This window comes from Schistocerca gregaria, chromosome X (assembly GCF_023897955.1).
Source record: "Schistocerca gregaria isolate iqSchGreg1 chromosome X, iqSchGreg1.2, whole genome shotgun sequence".
In the NCBI taxonomy this organism is placed as follows: Eukaryota; Metazoa; Arthropoda; class Insecta; order Orthoptera; family Acrididae; genus Schistocerca; species Schistocerca gregaria.
This window is the reverse complement of record NC_064931.1, coordinates 66,080,123-66,098,846: the sequence shown is the minus strand read 5'-3', so window position 1 is coordinate 66,098,846 and position 18,724 is coordinate 66,080,123. Positions and strand designations below refer to the sequence as shown.

Genomic DNA, 18,724 nt, shown 5'->3' with positions numbered 1-18,724 from the left:
GGTGTGTATTGTACATGAACCGAAGGTGATGACTGGAGATGTTACGTGACAATTGTAATGGTAATGATGATGATGATGATGATGATGATGATGATGATGACTGATTTGTGGGGAATTCAACTGCATGGTCATCAGTGCCCATACAAACTATCAATTTTTTCAAAGTCCAATTTTGTTCACAGTCCATTCTAACCACTGTCACGAATGGTGAGGATGATGATTGATGAGCACAAAACAAACACCCAGGCCCTGGGCAGAGAAAATCCCCAACCAGGCTGGAAATCGAACCCGGGACCCTGTGATCCAGATGTAGAACGCTAGCCAGTAGACCACGAGCTGCAGACAACTATGGTAGTGTTTGTTTAAGACTAGAAGGACTTATCCTCACGATGATATTAGAAGTGGCTGTCAATCTGTAATCAGCATTGAACTAGTACAGAAAACTGACAAAGAGATTCATGAAAACTGATGTTTCACATTATCTCAAAGTCAAACAATTTTCTGCTGGCTTCTCAATATGTTTTCAATGAGACCATAACCAAAAATTAGGTTAAAACCAATTGTGTAAACATTGGGTTGTAAAAGTTGCAGAGGCTGAATTTTATGTTGAGGGAATTTATCAAATCTTCAAAATATGATAAATGCTTAAATCTTTATGATGATTATGTAGAGAAGTAACACAAGGGTGTATTTTTAAAATTTTTCTTTTAAATTCCCATTGCCTCTTCTAGTATCAGACTTACAACACAATGGAGGATACCTTCAGGATAGCAGCCTTTAGGAATACCGGTTGCCTGTTTCAGGGTTGGGGGGGGGGGGGGGGGGGAGGAGGTGGCCGCATGCACACTTGCACACAAGTAGTACTGTAGCTCAAAAAAGGATTCGTCCAAAAACTACATACATGATAGTTCTGGCAGAATGTAAATAATTTATGCATAAAGATAACAGATCACTAAATAGTAGAGGGGTTGAGTCATTGACAGGCAATAAACAATGCTGAAAACTTTGCTAGTTTTTCGATGAATCCTGTTTTGAAGTACAGTACACGTTCTCATCTTACTGCAACATTGTGTTGGTTGAATGCAAAAGAATTACGAGTTGATTCTCAATAATTAAGTTCTAGATAATAACCTCATCTTGTTGCATGGAGAACTATTTTTCATTTCAGACACAGTAGCATATCATTTTACAAGTTTCAGTCTCTTCCAACAGGGATATATTATACCATCAGAATTCCCACCTATACTACAATTCAGCCAACAGTCTTCATTTCTGATTAAATTCTGGAAGCACTTTACTGATAACATTATAGAAAATTAGGTAATGTTTTGTGGAAATACAGGTTTAATGGTACTGGGCACAACTGAATAACAGAAAGCAGTCATTACTTACACTCAAACAGTTTATTGTAAAAATGAAGTAGCTATTTTATATCAGGTACTTGAGAAAGTGTAGTTACAAGATAAAAAAAAACATCTTGTAGAAAAAATACAGTTCATTTCCTCCACATAATTCTGTTGTTCTGAAATCTTTATGTATATCAAATACAATGATTTATAAATTGGAGAAGTCTTAGATTTATATACATGCAATATATACAATTATGACTACAAATAAATATTTTATTGGTGTATATATAAAACAACAAAGGAATATTTCATTTACATTTATACAAAGATGTAAACATATGACTCATTAATTTATTTACATTGTAAATTCAGTAGAAATAACAGTTAAATAATGGAATAAAGTATCCCAAAAAAATGCACAATCAATATGATTACTGTCCAATATTGTCCAACAATTTTCAAACACGTCTTCTCGTTTCTAATATTTTGCCTTTCCTTATGTCCAATCCAAGATTAAACCTAGATCATTTAAAACAAATGCAACCAATTAAAGATCAATTAACATAAAATCACACATCACAAATGGAAAGCAAATGTATATATAAATCTCAGGAAGTATCATTGCTTTAAAAAAAAATCACTTCACACAGTTAAATACCTCATATCAAAACCATGAACTTTCAAAAATTACAAATTACGCTAATAATTTCTGTTGGGAAAGATTTCAGAAAAGCATAGCATAACACCCTAAGAAATATTCCATAAATTACATAGAATACACTGATGTGTATTCATATTACTTACTAATCATAGAAAAAAACCAGCAAAATTTGGACTAAGTAGTGAATACAGTCTTTGACAGAAGAAAGAAGCACACATGGAAAAAAATCCCCCATAACTGGATCTGGTATGTGTATCTGCAGGGAAAGACTACAATCATAAAATGTTGGTGGATACATTCAGAAAGTTCAGTGGATCCAATCTGTATGAGCTGGTGTTCCTTTAGCTTGGAAACAAGTAGACACAACTTTCAAACATAAGGAGTTTAATCAGGAAAAGATTGTGATGATGATGTTTGGTTTGTGGGGCACTCAACTGCGTGGTCTTCAGCGCCTGTACAAAGTCCCAATTTTTTTACACAATCCATTCAAGCTACTGTCACGAATGATGATGATGAACTGATGAGAACAACACAAACATCCAGTCCCCAGGCAAAGAAAATCCCCAACCCAGCCAGGAATCGAACCCAGGATCCCCTTGGGAAAGATTGTGGAATAACTATCCTACACACAGAAACATAAAACAACTAAAAAGTAGTCTTGCAACAACTGTATTGTGTACAGTCATGCAGTAACCTACTGATAAAATACTCTCCAGATGTTGAACCATTTATCAAAACAGAACAGCTCAACTGAAAACTGACAGTATGTGAGTAATGAGAATGAAAGACACTAATCCACTGTGCAAATGACAAAACTATTGTTACAATTGTATCTGCTCTGTGTTGTGATTTATCCTTTTCTCATGACTGGATCTGGTCTCAGGTCAGTCTCATGTAGTACATGCAAAATTTGGATATGTTCTATTAATATTAGCAACATGATTTCCATGACACAAAAACACAGCACAGGCAGGAAAGTGCCACTGTAGTTGTATTTGAGTGAAAAATGTAGATGTTATGCACCACATACAGCAGATGAACTCAGAGAGCCATTTGATCAACAATATAAACCGTAAAGCGAGGCTACTTTGAACAGCAACTTAGCGTCTTTTTAAAGTAAATTCTACCCTCTAATGTGTAAATATCGAACTACGTTCAGAATCATTAAATATCGCCAATAATCGATACTTTCAGAAGGTATGACAGTCAATATGAAATAACATTGTATACTAACGCCAGAAAGTAAAATAATTTTCTGGAAACATACGTTCCTTCATAATCACAACATTTGCCTATTATCAGAAGCATTTTTTAGTTTAGAATTTGAAATGAGTTTTTATGGGCAAGGTTAACACTTAAATGAACATTTACAGAAAGCATAAAATGTTATATTTATTCTTTATATGTGAAGACTCGTTTTTCAAGGGGTGAGTTTGAACAGTGCCTTCTGTATTCTTTGACACATCAGTTGCTCAGTGCTGGCTAATGGGTGTTGTGTGTGTTGCTTGTGTTGTTTTAATCTTATTTGGAAGATACCAGGTAGGTGTTATTGATAATATTCATGTATATTTTTCTGTGTGTACTTAGTGGAAGAAAATATCCCAAAATTAGGCCAAAATTGACTTTGTTTGGTTTTTAGTTTGCTGATACAGTCAGGAACTACAAACGATCTCCCAGTTCTCGAAGCTACGGGAACTATGCAAAAAGTAATACTGACGAAGCCTTAATGTTAATTCGAGATAAGAAGATGTCACTAAATGAAGTCTCCCAAATATTCAAATTACCTAAAGGGATCCTTTGCCATAAAATAAAAAATACACATTCAGAGAAAGTAGCAGCTGAGGCTGGAAAGTGTTTGTGTAGATGATTTCTATGAACATGCGAAACCTTCCACAAGTCAAGGTGAGACAGTTGTGAGCTGGAAAAGTGGAATCATCCAACTAAACAGCTGCAGTTTCTTCTGAAGAAAGAAAAATCAATTGTTGAAAAACCTAAGTGGAAGTGATGACAGTGAAGAAGGAGACAGTTGCAGGCAGAGCACTGCTACTTAAAGAGTATGAAGCTGAAGAGCACACTTACAAGGCTTTAGATTCTGCAAGTTACAGTGGAGTGCTCCATGGAAAATATGTTTTAGTGAAGTTTCCTTAAAAAAAGTGTAAAATATTGTTTTGGACTTGTTATCCCTCACAATGAAATTACATTCCTGAGGAAAATGGCATTCCAAGGTGGAATCAGATGAAACTTTTTTTGTATGGCCTTAAGTTCCCAATATGTCAGGTTTTGAGAAAGATAGCATTTGTAGTGTTCTACCTGATTCTAAGGTAGATAGAAGGGGAAGGCTTCATTCTGAGTTTAAATTTGATGTCTGTGACATCTCATAGAGTGGACACACCTTCCTGACGACTTCCTTTCCTGTAGAGTGTTTACAGATGTATTTCTATAAAATGTGATAACTTTTTTCATTACCTTTATTAAAGTTATACAGACTTTTTTGAAAAGATGTGTTTTTAAATAATTTTCTTATTTCATATGAAGCTCAGCCCCCATTTCCATTATTACCAAATCAAGCCAGAATCATATGAAATGTTTCAGGTGATTAAAGGAAACTGATAAAAAATACTCAATTTTTTTCTAAATAAGTTACTTTCAAAACTACATTTATATACAAAATATCATGCTCTTTCATATGACAGGGGTGTCATTTAACAGTAATTGACATGACTCCCACAGAATAGGCAAATGTTTCCATGTTCAAAGTGAACCTCACCCATGGGGCGAAACTGAAGAGTGGAGGGGGCAGGAAAAATAGACGCCTCTTGCAACTTGTCAAAAAGTTTCATGCCAATATCTTGAGAAGTTTCTGTTTAATTTACAAAAATGAATTTAAAATGTTCAAAGTCATCCTGCTTTTACAGAGAAATTTTCATCTTATGCATATGTGTAAAAATGGCTTTGTCATTTCCACAATATATAGCATCAGGAAAACCAAGTATGAACAAAATATTTATGTGTATCACAAAACACTAACAAATTGGCTTCCAATGAGAATCTTAGCTTAGTGAATGTATTTTATATGGCTCAAGCCTAGACAGCACAATTTATAACTTCTGCCAGTGTAAACAGTTTCAACAAATAAGGTTTACGTGTGCTACAGATCTGAAAAGATTCACATTCCAATGTATAATTATTGAACACACCAGACAGTGTCACGGTTGGATGTTTCTTTCCATGTGCTTCCATCTTTTTCTGTCAATGAATGTTTGCAAGCTTGCAAATATATCCCACATTTTTCAATGCATTCATTAACACACAGCATATACAGAAGTATACAGCAGGTAAAAAGTTTTACAACCGATGTTAAGACTTGTCTAAGATAACAGCCTATACAGGATTATACCCACATATATACACTGCAGTATTCTCATCATAAATTCTTACCAAACTTGAGTACAAAAAAGGACCTGTAGAAAAAATATTAACCTTCTGGATAACAATGTTACTCACTGCAGAAATAACAACAACATGGGACAAATGAGCAGTAATACTTCTTGAATGAGTCACACAGCTCCCTCCACATGTAACCTAAGCTGCCAGTGAAGAAGCTGTCCATCATCTGGTTTGTAGTTATATATATAATAATTCTTCATTTAAGCAGTTTAATTTCTTTCATATTTACAAAGCAGTTGGAAATTTTTCCTTAACAAATCTCGGCAACATACTGTTACGGATTTTGAAATTTTCTTTGTAATTTATCATCCATTTTAGATTACTTTCTCAAGAATTATGAATGGCAACTTCACATCAGATACGAGTAATAACTGCATCAAATACAAATATTGCAACATTATATTTTATCAGACTACAAAGGTGCAAATATGAGTTCAGACTTTCCTAGAGACACAAATACATGGCATGGTTCATTCATAATCTCAAAAAAGGCCAAAAGTTACCTATGAACATGTTAAATCTATATAATATAAAATTAGAAATACAGAAGGGCATTAAACACATGAAAATGGGACTTGTGGTAATTTACTTGTAAAGTGTTCTGTCATGGTAGAATCTCACCACAAATACCAGTGCAAGAATACTGGTACGTATGTGCACATATAATAAAACTGCTTCCAAAGGGAGAAAAGTGGCTTAGCCACTTTACAGGCAGATATTACAGAATACAAGCTAGACACACTCACTCACTAGTATCAGATAACTGAATGGTTTATATGTTCTCAGTCTCATATCTGTCAGTATTGTTCATAACATATGAAGAGGTCTATGTCTCACCAATGAGAAATAGCACAAATGAATGAGAGGAAAATCTGAATCATGTACCACCAACTACTTTCTCATTACATGACTGTACACTTGACACAAGCAAACAAAGAAATTAAGTACTCATATACACATTATTCAACTGTGCAGTATAACTCATAGTTCTCACCATTCATCAAAATTATGTTAACAACACACTACAATAAATTTAAATTCCTTTTTGCACACCTCATAATAAATAATGTAACTAATATATAGCCAATTGTATGGTAGCAGTTGTTATATTTTATCAGCACTAATTGGTAGCATTTAACCCTAGACCTAATGGAACAGTGAAAGAACTTTAATGTTACCAATTATTACTACCAAATGATGAAACATTTAATTGTTATCAAAGTTATATATTTTTGCAGTAACCACAGCTACATATGCTGTGGCCCTTTCACCAGTCCAAGAAGATGCTTATAACACGATGACAGACAAAATTAATACTGTGCATTTTCAATCAAAAGTTCAGTGTTATTAAGTTGGAAACAGGATTTGAAAAGTATTAGAGTAGTGATGGATCATTTTTAATGTAGTATTGGAAATGACTGAATAATAGGAGTAAATACAAGCTAGTCCAGCTCAAAAATTAAGGTAAAACAACTATGAGATGGTAATGCAAATGTAAATAAGGAAATGTGAAGCTCGTAATGCCCTAAAGGAAGATTATGGTTAATGCCCTGTTGACGATAGGGTCGTTAGTGATGGAGCACAAACTTGGAAAGGGTAAGGAAATCAGCTAAGTCCTTTTCAAAAGAACTAACTCATTAGCATTTCACTGACTACAAATTATTTTGGATTAAGTAGCAGCCTAGATCACATAAGAAACAGATTGACTGAACACCTGAACACTTGATACAATAGTCAACCCTCATCAGGACAACCACCAATCGGCGACAATGTGACACCGTTACTCGTGACGCCAACCACAAGATGGCACTTCTTTCAGTGAAATTTGTGCAACCTTGCCAGACAGCAAGCAGCACAAAGTTGCTTTCCATTGGTTGGCAGCTGCAAAGTAGAGCTGTTTCTGAGATAGCACCACTAGCGCATTGAGTCATCTTGCCATGTGGCTACAAGTGGAGGTACTAGATGGACATGTGCTGGACTAAAAATATTCAATTATCCTCTCAAAGATAAAGAAAGGTTCCAGGAATGCATTTTGAATCTCGTGAATAAATATATTAGTTATGAATAAGAACTAATGAAGAGCCCTGAGCACTCAATGCCCTCTGAATTTTGTCAATCTTACGTGTTGATATAATGGGGCAACTGAACTTCCTGCACAGAAACTACCATTTGTTTGTACCTCTGAACATGTAGTCACAACAGAAAAGTGAACAAGTATAGTGTGCCAGCTCTACCAACACTGTTTTTTTTTTTTTTTAAATAATTCTCACACAGGTTTCACCTGATAATGGCACAAGTTATAGCTAAGCTATAAATTTTTTCTACTGAGATACACTATGTGATCAAAAGTGTCCAGACACCTGGCTGAAAATGACTTACAAGTTCATGGTAACCTTCTTGGGTAATGCTGGAATTCAGTATGGTGTTGGCCTACACTTAGCCTTAATGACAGCTTCCACTCTCGCACGCATATATTCAATCAGGTGCTGGGAGGTTTCTTGGGGAATGGAAGCCCATTCTTCATGGAGTGCTGCACTGAGGAGAGGTATCAATGTCAGTCGGTGAGGCCTGGCACGAAGTCGGTATTCCAAAACATCATGAAGGTGTTCTATAGGATTCAGGTCCAGACTCTGTGCAGGCCAGTCCATTCCAGAGATGTTATTGTTGTGTAATCTCTTCACCACAGGCAGTGCATTTTGAACTTGTGCTCAATCATATTGAAAGATGCAATCACCATCCCCGAATTGCTCTTCAACAGTGGGGAGCAATAAGGTGCTTAAAACATCAATGTAGGCCTGTGCTGTGATAGTGCCACACAAAACAAGGGTGCAAGCCCCCTCCATGAAAAGCACGATCACACCATAACACCGACGCCTCCGAATTTTACTGCTGGCACTGCACACACGCTGGCAGATGATGTTCCCCAGGCATTCGCCATACCCACACCCTGCGATTAGATCACCACATTGTGTACCATGATTTGTCACTCCACACAACATTTTCCAACTGTTCAGTCACCCAATGTTTACACTCCTTACACCAAGTGAGGTGTCGTTTGACATTTACCGATGTGATGTGTGGCTTATGAGCATCCACTCGACCATGAAATCCAAGTTTTCTCACCTCCCACCTAACTGCCATAGTACTTGCAGTGGGTCCTGATGTAGTTTGGAATTCCTGTGTGATGGTCTGGTTAGGTGTCCGCCTATTACACATTACAACCCTCTTCAACTCCGCGATCTCTATCAGTCAACAGACGAGGTCGGCCTGTATGCTTTTGTGCTGTACGTGTCCCTTCACATTTCCACTTCACTATCACATCAGAAACAGTGGACCTAGGGATGTTTAGGAGTGTGGAAATCTCGCATACAGATGTATAACGCAAGTGATGCCCAATCACTTGATCACGTTCGAAGTCTGTGAGTTCCACAGAGCACCCCATTCTGCTCTTTCATGATGTCTAATGACTACTGAGGTCACTGATATAGAGTACCTGGCAGCACAATGCACTTAATATGAAAAACGTATGTTTTTGGGGGTGTTCAGATACTTTTGATCACATAGTGTAGGATTACTTTGCCTACTGTTTTTGACAAAGGAAACAAACAGGACTAGGCAAATAGCTATTAGGTGTCTGAATTTTTACATAATCATGTAATGCACTGAGGTAATGCAATTAAAGCTGAACTGCAGCTCCAGCCTTCTTTAGCATTGCTTCAAAACTTCTCACATTTGTCAGTTGATGCCTTTCACTGGCTTCTCATTAGACTTGGGAAGGAAATTTAAAAGCAGAGTAATTAATTACTGATGATCACAATAAATCTGTTCATATACAAAACATTGGAAGATGCTTGCACTGAAGCAAAGTGGACAGAAGCTTCCTTTGACTGACAACAAGCTAAACACGAGCAAATGCCAGCGAGTACATACCAAACACAATAGAATGTATTCTCGTGTTTGAACAATTTGTTAGTGCTTTCTACCATTTTTTGTTTGTTTGTTGGTGTCTTTTCATGAGCATTTATATGGTAGTGAATGGAAGAGAACACAGCATAACAAGAACTTCATCACACAGATGCTTATAAACACTGAAATTGTGCATTTGGTAGTAAGTTGTTTTTCACTATGAAAAAGCTAAGCAGTAGAGGGAATGCATAATTATAGACAGGATTTGTTTCACTTACAAATTAAATAATGTAACATGAAAGAATATAGTAGAAATCACGTGTTTCTGAATGTTTTAAAAAACATCAGATACCGAGTGAACTATGAACCAAGCATGGCTGAATGTCACTGCTCACACCTGCCTAGTGTTCGCACATGAGAGAATGCACTCATGTTCATTCACTCAGTGTTAATCAGGATTAAGGTGTCCTTGGAGTAGAGACAACATTCCCAGAATTTAAGGACTGAAATGTAATGCAGAACAGCCTCTTAAACACTCATTAAATTATGTAATGATCTGGAAATCAAAGTATCTAAATTAGTCCAAGAAATCTTTAAAATAAGAAGCTCTGTCAGCAAATACTTGATTAAAGATTTCTTTTTACGAAAATAACAGTGCTTGCATCACCAAACTTATAAATGAAATATCAATATATTTTTGCATTTTTCTGTGAGACAGTTATGTGGGTGGTTTAGTAAGCCTGGTAAATTTCCATGAAACAATGAAACACTTTTGCTGCACCTTCATAGTTAATAAGCTTGATTATTCCAAGGATTGTATAAAGAATTTCAGCAATGTACAGTTCATTGTTGACAGCCATCTGAATTGGTCAGTGTGTTGACTGTGATTGAAAATTGAGAAGACCAAGTTTCATGCAATTATTAAACAATGTCATTTGAAGAAGTGGATGCAGTTTACATGGATGCTGAACCATCATTGAACACCTTTTGCTTTTGGATTAATGAATTTAAATGTTGCTGGACATGCACTGAAGTAGTAGTGCGGCCAATTGACAAAATCCGTGATAAAAATTTTGTGAGAGTCCTGGGACGTAGGCATCTCAACTGAGTGAGTGCACAATATCCTGCACAGAAAATTGGCTATGAAGAAGCTGTGTGCAAGGAGTGTGACACAATTTCTCGCATTTGAGCAAAAGTGCATCTGGCACAACAGTTCAGCATAATGTCTGGTGATGTTTAATTGCAATCCACAAAACTTTTTGTGTCGATTTGAGACTGTTGATGAAACCTCGATTCATCACTACACACTAGTCAAAATGGCTGTCCTATCAGAACAGTGGACACAGGCTAGTGAAAGTGCGTCAAAGGCAAAGACCATTTTGTGAGCTGGGAAGATGATGGCCACTGGACTGTTTTATGGGATTCCCAAGGAATAATCCTCATAAGATTACTTGGAAAAGGGGAGAAAAATAGCTAGATCCAACTATGCTTCATTGCTGGATTGTTTGAAACTTGCATTGGCTGAAAGACCAATGTTGGTATGCAAAAAAGTGCTCTTTCACTATGATAATGCACCATTCCACACATCAGAGATAACATTGGCAAAAGTGCATGAATTGGGCTTTGAATTGGTTCCTCATCCACTCTATTCACCAGACTTAGCTCCAAGTGACTTCTTTTTGTTCCCTAACTTGGGACATTCGATTGCTGGGAATAAATTTTCATGAAATGAAGATTTTAAATCACCTCGCTAAATGTAACTTACATTATAGCTGCAGAACTATGTTCAAAGTGAAGTTTTGTAAAACTCTATCAAAACTTAAGGCACTGAAAAATATGTAGTTTATTTATATTGTGTTGAAGTGACAAATAAAAATTCTGTACACTGCACTAGTCAATTTTGTTGTCTCACCTTCATCGCACTGCCCCATTTAACTCACAGTCCACTAATTGATTTCACTGTCTTTCCTTCATCGCACTGCCTCATTTAAATCACAGGAGGTAACATGTTCAACCTGAGTAGTATATGTGCTGACAGTATGTTCAAGATGTTTACAGTCTCTAAGAAATTTTAATTTTTTAATTAGTATTCTTGAAGATACAGTTGTTCAGTGCACAGATGAAATGACATTCATTTACAGCTAGTTGTAATCAAATGCAAAATGTAGTCATGGTTAATAATGGCTACAGAAATATTTACAAAAGAAACCTAAACTCTTTCTTAAGCTTTTTTGCTGTCTCAGTGGGGAAAAGGTATTGTCATTATAATTCAGCTAATCCATATACATCTAGTATGCAATGGGCTTATGCCCATGGTGGTAGGACATGATACCCAATGGTACCCAAGTTACATTTGCTACTGGAACTGTGCTCAAACCATTTACTTGATTAGGAGTTGCAATGAGCCTTCTATACCTGTTATTCATCAGTTAATTTTTTATTTGGTGCAGTGAAGTCATTGTGTTTTATTCTACATGTTCATTTTAATGCCAGGCAGGAGCACTGGGATGGAAAAAAAATCACAATGAATAGGACAGTAGTGGGTGCATGTATACCTGGGCCATCCACAATTACTGTGTAGCACTGCAGCTCAAAGATGATTGCTTATATTCAGATAAATTTACACTCCTGGAAATGGAAAAAAGAACACATTGACACCGGTGTGTCAGACCCACCATACTTGCTCCGGACACTGCGAGAGGGCTGTACAAGCAATGATCACACGCACGGCACAGCGGACACACCAGGAACCGTGGTGTTGGCCGTCGAATGGTGCTAGCTGCGCAGCATTTGTGCACCGCCGCTGTCAGTGTCAGCCAGTTTGCCGTGGCATACGGAGCTCCATCGCAGTCTTTAACACTGGTAGCATGCCGCGACAGCGTGGACGTGAACCGTATGTGCAGTTGACGGACTTTGAACGAGGGCATATAGTGGGCATGCGGGAGGCCGGGTGAACGTACAGCCGAATTGCTCAACACGTGGGGCATGAGGTCTCCACAGTACATCGATGTTGTCGCCAGTGGTCGGCGGAAGGTGAACGTGCCCGTCGACCTGGGACCGGACCGCAGCGACGCACGGATGCACGCCAAGACCATAGGATCCTACGCAGTGCCGTAGGGGACCGCACCGCCACTTCCCAGCAAATTAGGGACACTGTTGCTCCTGGGGTATCGGCGAGGACCATTCGCAACCGTCTCCATGAAGCTGGGCTACGGTCCCGCACACCGTTAGGCCATCTTCCGCTCACGCCCCAACATCATGCAGCCCGCCTCCAGTGGTGTCACGACAGGCGTGAATGGAGGGACGAATGGAGACGTGTCGTCTTCAGCGATGAGGGTCGCTTCTCCCTTGGTGCCTATGATGGTCGTATGCGTGTTTGGCGCCGTGCAGGTGAGCGCCACAATCAGGACTGCATACGAACGAGGCACACAGAGCCAACACCCGGCATCATGGTGTGGAAAGCGATCTCCTACACTGGCCGTACACCTCTGGTGATCGTCGAGGGTACACTGAATAGTGCACGGTACATCCAAACCGTCATCGAAACCATCGTTCTACCATTCCTAGACCGGCAAGGGAACTTGCTGTTCCAACAGGATAATGAACGTCCGCATGTATCCCGTGCCACCCAACGTGCTCTAGAAAGTGTAAGTCAACTACCCTGGCCAGCAAGATCTCCGGATCTGTCCCCCATTGAGCATGTTTGGGACTGGATGAAGCGTCGTCTCACGCGGTCTGCACGTCCAGCACGAACGCTAGTCCAACTGAGGTGCCAGGTGGAAATGGCATGGCAAGCCATTCCACAGGACTACATCCAGCATCTCTACGATCGTCTCCATGGGACAATAGCAGCCTGCATTGCTGCGAAAGGTGGATATACACTGTACTAGTGCCGACATTGTGCATGCTCTGTTGCCTGTGTCTATGTGCCTGTGGTTCTGTCAGTGTGATCATGTGATGTATCTGACCCCAGGAATGTGTCAATAAAGTTTCCCCTTCCTGGGACAATGAATTCACGGTGTTCTTATTTCAATTTCCAGGAGTGTATTTTTACTGCTGCTGACATCTGATATCAGAAATCAGAGAGAATCGCTACAATCATATTGACGAGTGATTAAGAACAGTAAAGAGCAAAGCAGGAAACAAATTACTGAGACAGCTGTAATTGATTTTTTTACCACCACAATCCATATCAAACAACCTACAGAACAGATAGCATAGTTGGTGACAAGTGTGTAAACTATGCGATCGCATACAGCTGACAGTTTATCAGAAAGCTTTTATGGCAATACACGGAATTGTGAGAAATGTTATAAGTGTCACTTTTATTTAGTTCATCTATTATTTAGCATATAATTGTAAGAAGCATCCCTGAAACAGAAATAACTTTCAGCTGTAGCATTACAGGAGCTTATCCGCGATCTTCAACTATAATCGGCTATGGGGTGAAGCACTTGGCATGCAGCACAATGTCCTGATTAATGCCAGCAAACCCACCCTCAGACACTTCACCTTAGAAACAGTGTTGCCAATTCCATGACATGCATAGATCAACAAGTAGCAGAGTGTCACTATTTACACGGTTGCCTGTTTGATGTAAGGACAGTCAATCTGTTTAGTCTGTGATCTAAGGTAATAGTATAAACTTGAGGTACTGTACATTAGTAACACTAATATTCAATATTAATCAGATATAGTATGGAACTCTCAGTGCTCAATAACAACAGAAAAAAGAAATTTGAGCTGTTTGCAAAATTGCTCAACAAAGAGGGTGGTGGTGACGTAAGGAGCGAGTGTGGCACTAGAGGTTATCCACATGCAAGATATTGTATCTCAATGTTTTACAGGTATTTACCATGTCCAACTTTTGCTAGTGAACTGGAACTTTACATAACACATCATTGGAACCTTAAGAATGACATCCATACATTGATGATCATAAAAAATCTAATATAACTTCAAATCTAGCCAAATAGAAACAGAGTGCAATCTGGATACTGGCCCAAAACAATGATGCTTCCAATGTTTTTAATTTGTCAAGAGAGATACCATTCCAATTCTAGTAGGGGGTCCATAAATTTTTTTAGACTTTTTTATATTAACTGAGTACATTGCAAAGTTAGTCAAAGGAAAATTCAGTTAAAAAATCCTAACAAACTGTTTAAGGTCTGGTTGAGTCAACTGGAACAGTTTGTGGCCTGTTATCTTTATGTGAGGAATTATGCTTCCTAGATCATATTTCTATTGGCAAAAGAAGATAAAAATGATTACAGTGCAGCGCATGGACCCTCCTCTCTCTTTTTCAGATAAAGTTGATGTGTTCTGGCAACATGATTGGGGGTCTGGCCACAGAAAAAACATAAATGTAGATCGAATATGAGTGAGTGTCATATAAGGGTCCCAAACATTTGGTATAATACAAAAGACAAATAAATGAACTCTTAACTTCAAAAATAACTTAAATAATCTCCTTAAGTACTGTGTTCTCCTGTAAAGGAGAAATAACATGAGACTTATAAACTTGTTAAAAATTAACAGTTCATTGGGGGCGCTTTTCTACACACCAATAGACGTTGGGATGTACCTTTATGGAGATTTGTAATTTTGTCGATTAAAAGCTCAGCACAATAAACAAGATACAGCAGAATTAGCTACTAAATTCCAAAAAGCAATAAAACCACAAAACTAAGTACACAAAAATTACATTACTTTTAACTTTTGTCAACAAATTATTAAAGGAAATATTGCTCAAGTGCTGCAGATACTCCTCAGTTATCTGATATTTTTGCACACTGGTATTGACATTGACTGGTCCATCATACCACCTAATTTGTATATATGAGAAGCTTTCCTTTCCCATCGTGGGATACCTTAACCCAATGGCCTGCACTTATTTCTGGGCAACCACTGACAAACTGAAGAGAGTAATAAGACAAGAAATCAACACCACTTCATTTTCAATGAACTATAAGACAATGGAAAACTTCTTTGAATTGCTTCAAAAGTGTAACAACAATAACAGTCACCATTTGAGAAATCCAAAAAAAAGTAAGAAAGAAAGAAAGAACACCATCTTAACAGGCTTTGAAGGCCCCACAGTATCGAAGGAATGCTGTGTCACCTTCAGCCCGTAGATGTCACGAGATGCGGATACGGAGGGGCTGTGGTCAGTGCACCACTCTCCTGGTCATTGACAGTTTTCATGACTGGTGTTACTATTTCTCAGTCACATAGCTCCTCAACTGGCCTCACAAGGGCTGAGTGCATCCCACTTACCAACAGCAATCAGCGGACCCTGACGGTACTCCATTCAAGTGCTATCCAAGACCGACAGTGCTCAACTTCGGTCATCTCAGGGAAACCAATGTTACCATCGCGGCAAGGCCATTGGCATTAATGTAATAAATTTGTGTTTTTTATGTTCTGTGTCTTTTACATTCTCAGCAACTCTCCCCCTACCCCTCCTCCCTTTACAAGTGTTATCCCAGTACATTCACAATGCTACATAGAAAATTACAAAGTACTAAAATATGAATAGTCTGACTGACTATTGTACCCTCAAAAGCCAAGCAATGCTTGTGTGTTCCACTGAAGAATCATGGTTAAACACTTGTAGTTACTCTGTTTACATCATTAACTCATAGTTTTATGTAGTTATTGTTAAGACTTTGTATCGAAAGTGATGGACATTAAATGAAAGAATAAAACAAATTTTACGCACATAACATAACAATTGTCAGCATACCACATAACTATTGAAAATAATACAGTGACTTGATGAAAACAACACAGTGGATAGATGACTTAAATGTTTCATTGGCTGACAAAAACTGATTGAAAAGAAAGGCCAATGACATTCTATCAGTATTACTATGACCAGAGAAAGGTAATTTCACGAAATACTTCATTCAAGAAATACTGAAACATCATTTGAAGTTTTTCGAGAACATATTGTCGCAGAAGAAGCTGAGTAGCACCGTGGTGTAGTGGTTATGATGCTAAACTGCTGCATGGAGGGTCGTGAGTTCAAAACTCACCCGGACTGTACAATTTTAATTTCTATATTCGGCTCGGGTACATTCTAGAAGTATCCACAAATATCAAGAATCATTGTAATGAAATGTTCTGTAGCTGTATATATATTGTATGTGTTCTGGCCGGAGGCAGTTCACTCCGCGCTCTTGTATGTGCAAGTGCTGAATAAACCTTCGTTAAGTGAAGTTAGTGTTTGTCATTCATCTAATTACACCTTCTTCTACGTGACAATATTTTAATAAGATTATGTAGAATGTTGGCCTACTGGCAACATTTACTGACTTGTAAGAACCAATGCAGGCCTAATCATAGCATGGAAATAATAATCCAATGTTTCTGTCTGCATGTGTTCAGCACAGAAAAATAAAACAGCAGCTGGTGCTTCAAAGGATTAATTGCAGAAAGAGGACACATGCTTAAGCAACAGTATTTGCATATTTCTTAATAATGGGTAAGTGAAAGCTGACGTTCTGCCATCTGCCTAGTTCATGAGACTTGTGACACAATTAACAACTCAACAGATGATGGATCTTGTTTTTTAAAAAAATCATCCAACTCAGAATTAATTATATCCAGCATATGGATTATAGCTTTGTGAGTCACATTATGGATAAATCTAGACAACATTGAAGAAATAATATATTATTTTTAATTTTAAAAAAGTGAGCTAACCCTCAGATAAAATTATGTATCTGTTAATCCCATATCAAATACGAAAGTATTCATTTTCTTACTGTTTTCGTTTGATTTTGTATTGGTGATATAGTTAACTAATTTAACATGAGATATATCTCATTCATCATAAGAATAAACCTTGTGTAAACAAACACAAATACAATGATTAGTCGGCAGTCATAGCACATGTACACTGGTGTTGTCATGGTCTTGGAAGTACATCCAACTTATATATTAGATCTCTTATTAGCAAGCTACTGCAAGTGAAATTTTAAGATATTCTAAAATATTAACAGCCATCAATGTTTTTCTTAATCATACTTTTGCTGTGTAGTTTTCATTTCAAAAGTCATGTACAGTTGCAGTCTCTGTAAACATTGGTTGTGTTCCGATTGTCATGTTGTTAATAAGTACTATGAAATGGGCTGACACTGCTTCCTGCTTTGAACTTTTTTTAAAAAACTGTTTACTAAATGTACGGAATTCACGGATTATAGAGGAGTGGCTTAATCAGTAGCGAAAGAGTCTGCCAATCGTGTATTCCTTAGGTCACTGGTCTGAATCTCGCTGTGGCCTTTTTTTTTCTTTTCTTTGCTCAGTTCAAATATCTACATCATTTAAAGGTGAAATTAATCCAATATATGCTAGTGAACACATACTTAATAACCATTCTAAAGAAAAATGCACATCTTCATGTTTCGAATTAAATGTTGCATGCAGAATTCCAGTTAATACTGTAAATATAAATTCTTAATGATTGATATTTTATAATAAAGATAACACAATTAAATTTTTGGGAGAAATATTAAAAGTCAAATACTAAAGAGTAATTGATTTTTAATTTGTCCATTGTTTTATACCACATATGTGGTCTCACATGAGTCAGAGTGATAAGTATCATGAAACACAGAAAAAAAAAACTTTTCATGGCATCGAGCACATTCTACAAATGATGAATTTTTTTAATTGCCACCATACCACTGCAATCAGAACCGATTAGGTTTAATCTCGAGCCAAGGTAAAGGATTTGTCATTAGAAATAACAAGAAATTTAAGCCGACAGATGTACTGGAACTAATGCACACAGCCTTTTCCCATATCCCTGCAGAATGCTGGAGAAATGCTAACAGCACATCATAGAAGAAGAGGAGAAAATGTGGGTTTTTGGGTGGCTTAATGGATTCTGTTGTTGATTGTCTCCTTATCAACATAGCAGATGATAGTTCCAGTACTGAAATGTATTCCTCAGATTCGGATACAGAAGCAGTTTAGAGATTACTGCTCTGTTAAGTACTGAAAGACTGACTAAGTAATACCTTCAGTGGCTTCAATATTTAATTGAATGCTGAAATCCCTGCAGTATGCTAATACAGCTCACACGGAAAAATTATGCTGTGTTTGAGTTAGGAATTTTCATCACTCTTGTTTTTAATATAATACTGTGTTAGCTAAGAATGAGAGCATGTTACGTTTTCCAAATGGTCACTTAAGAAATTAAATGACATCTGAAGCTATATTGTTTCTTGATAGTCTCTTTTTACACCTTAACTGCACCTATTCACATCACTGCAGATTAGTTGGACCACTTAGCTGGCCAGTGCTGTCCCAGTTAAATATGCTAATAAAGCTGTTGCCCCGTATCATCACTGAG

General features: G+C 37.5%; 1 protein-coding gene across 9 annotated transcripts in view; it reads right to left on the bottom strand.

The window, feature by feature from the left end:
- Window positions 1–1,680: 1,680 nt before the first annotated feature.
- The window catches only part of LOC126299623 (serine/arginine repetitive matrix protein 2-like), a 160,025-nt gene continuing 142,981 nt past the window's right edge, over window positions 1,681–18,724 (bottom strand). For all 9 annotated transcript variants that reach the window (XM_049991665.1, XM_049991669.1, XM_049991666.1 and 6 more), the window contains one exon: window positions 1,681–1,868. In XM_049991665.1, coding sequence (XP_049847622.1) covers window positions 1,863–1,868 — 6 coding nt within the window. In that variant the 3' untranslated portion in view covers window positions 1,681–1,862. The remainder of the gene's footprint in view (window positions 1,869–18,724) is intronic.